The sequence below is a fragment of the Triticum dicoccoides genome, chromosome 4A, assembly GCF_002162155.2.
Source record: "Triticum dicoccoides isolate Atlit2015 ecotype Zavitan chromosome 4A, WEW_v2.0, whole genome shotgun sequence".
Lineage (NCBI taxonomy): Eukaryota > Viridiplantae > Streptophyta > Magnoliopsida > Poales > Poaceae > Triticum > Triticum dicoccoides.
The window spans coordinates 71,640,343-71,643,926 of NC_041386.1; the positions used below are offsets into that span (position 1 = coordinate 71,640,343).

At 39.1% G+C, this 3,584-nt stretch overlaps 1 protein-coding gene across 1 annotated transcript; it reads right to left on the reverse strand.

Moving 5' to 3' along the window:
- Nucleotides 1–305: 305 nt before the first annotated feature.
- Nucleotides 306–2,544, reverse strand: LOC119288693 (protein NRT1/ PTR FAMILY 8.3-like). Its single transcript, XM_037568260.1, has 3 exons — nt 2,341–2,544; nt 1,634–2,191; nt 306–1,205 (listed from the first exon to the last, which is right to left on the reverse strand). The coding sequence occupies exons 2-3, from the start codon at nt 2,068–2,070 to the stop codon at nt 383–385; spliced, it is 1,260 nt and encodes a 419-aa protein (XP_037424157.1). The 5' UTR covers nt 2,071–2,191; nt 2,341–2,544; the 3' UTR covers nt 306–382.
- Between the last annotated feature and the right edge of the window lie 1,040 nt (nt 2,545–3,584).

A 3,584-nucleotide genomic window follows, 5' to 3' on the forward strand; every position in this document is an offset into this window, starting at 1 on the left:
CATGTAATATGGGCCAGTTCTTTTGGGCGATTCTATCAGAATCGCCCCCCTCCCCAGTTTCTCCCAGAATCACCACTCCATATGTTTTTTACAATCCTAGCTAATTAGACCTTAACTAGATAGGATTGTAAAAAAAATATGAAGTGACGATTCTGGGAGAAGCTGGGGATGGGGGCGATTCTGGAAGAATCGCCGAAAAGAACTGGCCCTATAGAAGTAACCAGAAAATTTAGGTATTTAACTTTCTTTTCCAGATAAAAGCACTTTTAACAGCGCCATTTCTCGTAATGAGATGTGGGTCTCACATTGAGTATCTCCGGTTTCGAAAAAGAAAAATCTAGAGAGTTACAGTCTCCAATTACAATGCCAAGGTCAAGGAGGCTTAGGAAGCCTTCTTACATTTGTACCTCCTAGCATAGAATACAAAGACCAATATATTCAGCAAACTCAGCCCAGCCATCATCAGGTAGAATCTATCCAAATGCCCTTCATTCAAGTTATCAGGTATCCACCCTGGGCTGCCTCCTCTGGCTGTGAATACCGGCACAAGGGAAAGGATAAACGAACTAAGGTAATTTCCAGCAGAGACGTTAAGAAGCGAGATTGCAATGCATAAGCTTCTCATGGCGTCTGGAGACTCATTATAGAAAAATTCAGTTAGCCCAATGTTGGAGAACACCTCAGCGACGCCTAGCAGAAAGTACTGAGGTCCTTGCCACAGGATGCTCATCGGAACAGTCACCTTGCTGTGCACCAAACCTTCGGACTGTGCAATCTGTAACCGGTTACTCTCGACCAATGCTGCTATCACCATTGAGGACATGGAGAAACATAAACCGATCCCTATTCGCTGCGGCGATGAAATGCCATTCGCTCTGCTGGTGAATTTTCTAATTACTGGAACAAGGACCCTCTCATAAATTGGAACCAGCATAATGACAGTAAGTGTATCTATGGATTGAAAGGATGCAGCGGGTATTTCGAAAGAGCCGACGTGTTTCTCCATTGTCATCCCTTGCTCTACAAATGTTGTAAACATTTGTTCCTGAACTGCAGCAAACAATACCATTCCTGACCAAATTGGGAACATTCTGATTAGAATCTTTAACTCCTCTACCTGAGTGACAGTACAAATCTTCCACTTATTAAGTTGGCCAGGAGATTCACAGTCAGGTAGTGTCACAATTGCAGCTTTATCAAAGAACCTGAATGAGGAAGAAAAATATTACTAATTCAATAATTATAGAAATCTACTTGATCAGACTGTTTCAGGTTCCTTATCGAAAAATATTACTAATTCAATAATTATAGAAATCTACTTGATCAGACTGTTGAAGGTTCCTTATCGAAAAATATTAGTACTATTTCCCTAATTATAGAAATCTTCCTTAATACTTGAAAAAGAAGAGAATTTTTTTCTACGAATTTCAGCACATCCATTTGTACCAACATAGATTTTCACAAAAGTGTGCAATATTGTTTCCCCTTTTCAATGATTTGAATATAACTTAAAATGTATCTTACATATCTACTATTAGAAAATAAATTAATCAACTTTACTTGAACGGAAATTCAAAATAAAATGAATGCATAAATTGTAAAGTTAAGAGTTGAAATCTCAGCAGAGTATTACTCAAGTCCACTTGTATGTTCCAATTTCTGGCTGCCTTCGATTGCCGAACCTTGCCCCAAAAACTCATAAAGAGCTGAGGAATCACATGGCAAAACTTTATCGAAGTTCCGAGAAGCTGCAACAACAACCTGCCATATTCTTGCTAGAGGGCTTCCTCCAGGTTTCTGAAATCTATACACAATGGAGCCCAGGAAAAAAACACTTATACCTAAAGTCACAAATAGTGTAGAAATTGTAAAACCCCAGAGCCAGCCTTCATGTTCTTGAACCCAGACAATAACAGTCCCAGCGATCAATGAACCGGCATTGATTGAGAAATAGTGCCAATTAAAAAAAGAGCTCTTTCTGGTCTTCTCCACTTCATCGGTGTCATCAAATTGATCGGCTCCAAAAGACGTGACGCAAGGGCTCTCTGCACCGTACCTTAAACCAACCATGTACAACCCAACCAAGAATATAATGTTACCGAGAAGAGATAGGATCTACCCAGAGAGTCCAAGCATGAGGACCGGCTGAGATTAATGGAAGTGCTGCTGATAGAAGCAACAACATCATACCCTGAATAACAGAGCAAAAAAAAAGTTAAACAAAAAAGTTAAGAAAACAGAGTTCAGATATTGAATGCACGTGTTAAGGTAAACAAGCATCATGTACTCTTTGTGATTATTTTGAATCATAAATGGGCATGAGTGATTTGTAGCGCTTACCATAATGAAAATGGTGCAGCTGATCAAAGCTGTCCGGTACTTCCCCAGATATGAATCAGCAACGAAGGCTCCAACCAGAGGCGCGAGATAGCTAGTACCTTGCCAAGTTGCAACATGTCTTGCAGCATCCAGATTTGTTTCATGTAGAACTTTTGTGAGATAACTGACTAGGTTTTTCCCAATTGAAGAATAGGCCAGATAACAGCAGAATGAACAGACTGCAACAAAGTAATTTACTTTCTATTAGATCTTGCACGTAAAATTCTAGTGTCACATTCAACAAGAGTTTGGTTCAGTATCTGAAGAGGCAAAATATCTTCACAAACAGTATGTTGGGACTGGATGTATGTATATCAGTATATGAAACTTTTAGTATGAAATATGAGTGTCGCTGTTCAAGTATTTGTTCTTTGGCAAAATGTATAGAAGTATCTAACCATCACATTTCTATGCTCTCACAGTAGAATTATGCACGCGCATTGCGTTGTACTGACCTATGGTTAAGGAGGAGGCCTTCCAGTTCCCTGTATGTTTTCTGGAAGCAGGATGTCCACTGATGCCAACAGATCCATCGCCTGTATATTCTGTGGTACTCTGCATTTCACAGTAAAGCAACAGTAACCATAATGATAAGAAAATCTCGTCCATCTAATTTTGCAAAGATGTTGCAATAGAGAAATGTGAATTGAAGTAATTTAATGGCAATGGCCGACAAATTAATATGAACAGAAGGAGGACTGATAATTGAGAAAAAAAAACTACTAATACAATTACGAATTGGGAGTAGTTAGTCTCAAAACAGATTTGCTTCAAAAGCAGAAAAGGTAAAAATGTGTCTGTTTTTTTTTGCATTTTATCCCCCATGTACTGTTTCTATAACACATCCAAAATCCACTTAAGAATATATAACACTGAATTTAACTTTGGAACTTTATTCCAACAGAACAGTTTTCATCTTTTATTTTGACTTGCAACAACGTGGCACCAAATTCTAAAATTTATTCGGACACCGACTGAAACCAGTATTTTCCCAGCATTTGATGCGGTCAGCAGAATAAACTGCGTGCACACACCGTACCAAAATAATCATGTGCTTATGAACTATCATGGACAGAGGCTGAATCAATTCATGTGAACAAATGAGTACATATCTGACAACAAAGATTGGCACAAGCAAGGCTGGTAAGTTGTAAGCACTTGATCGACGAGCAAGGGAGATGTCTCCTTGCCGCGTGCGCACGCTC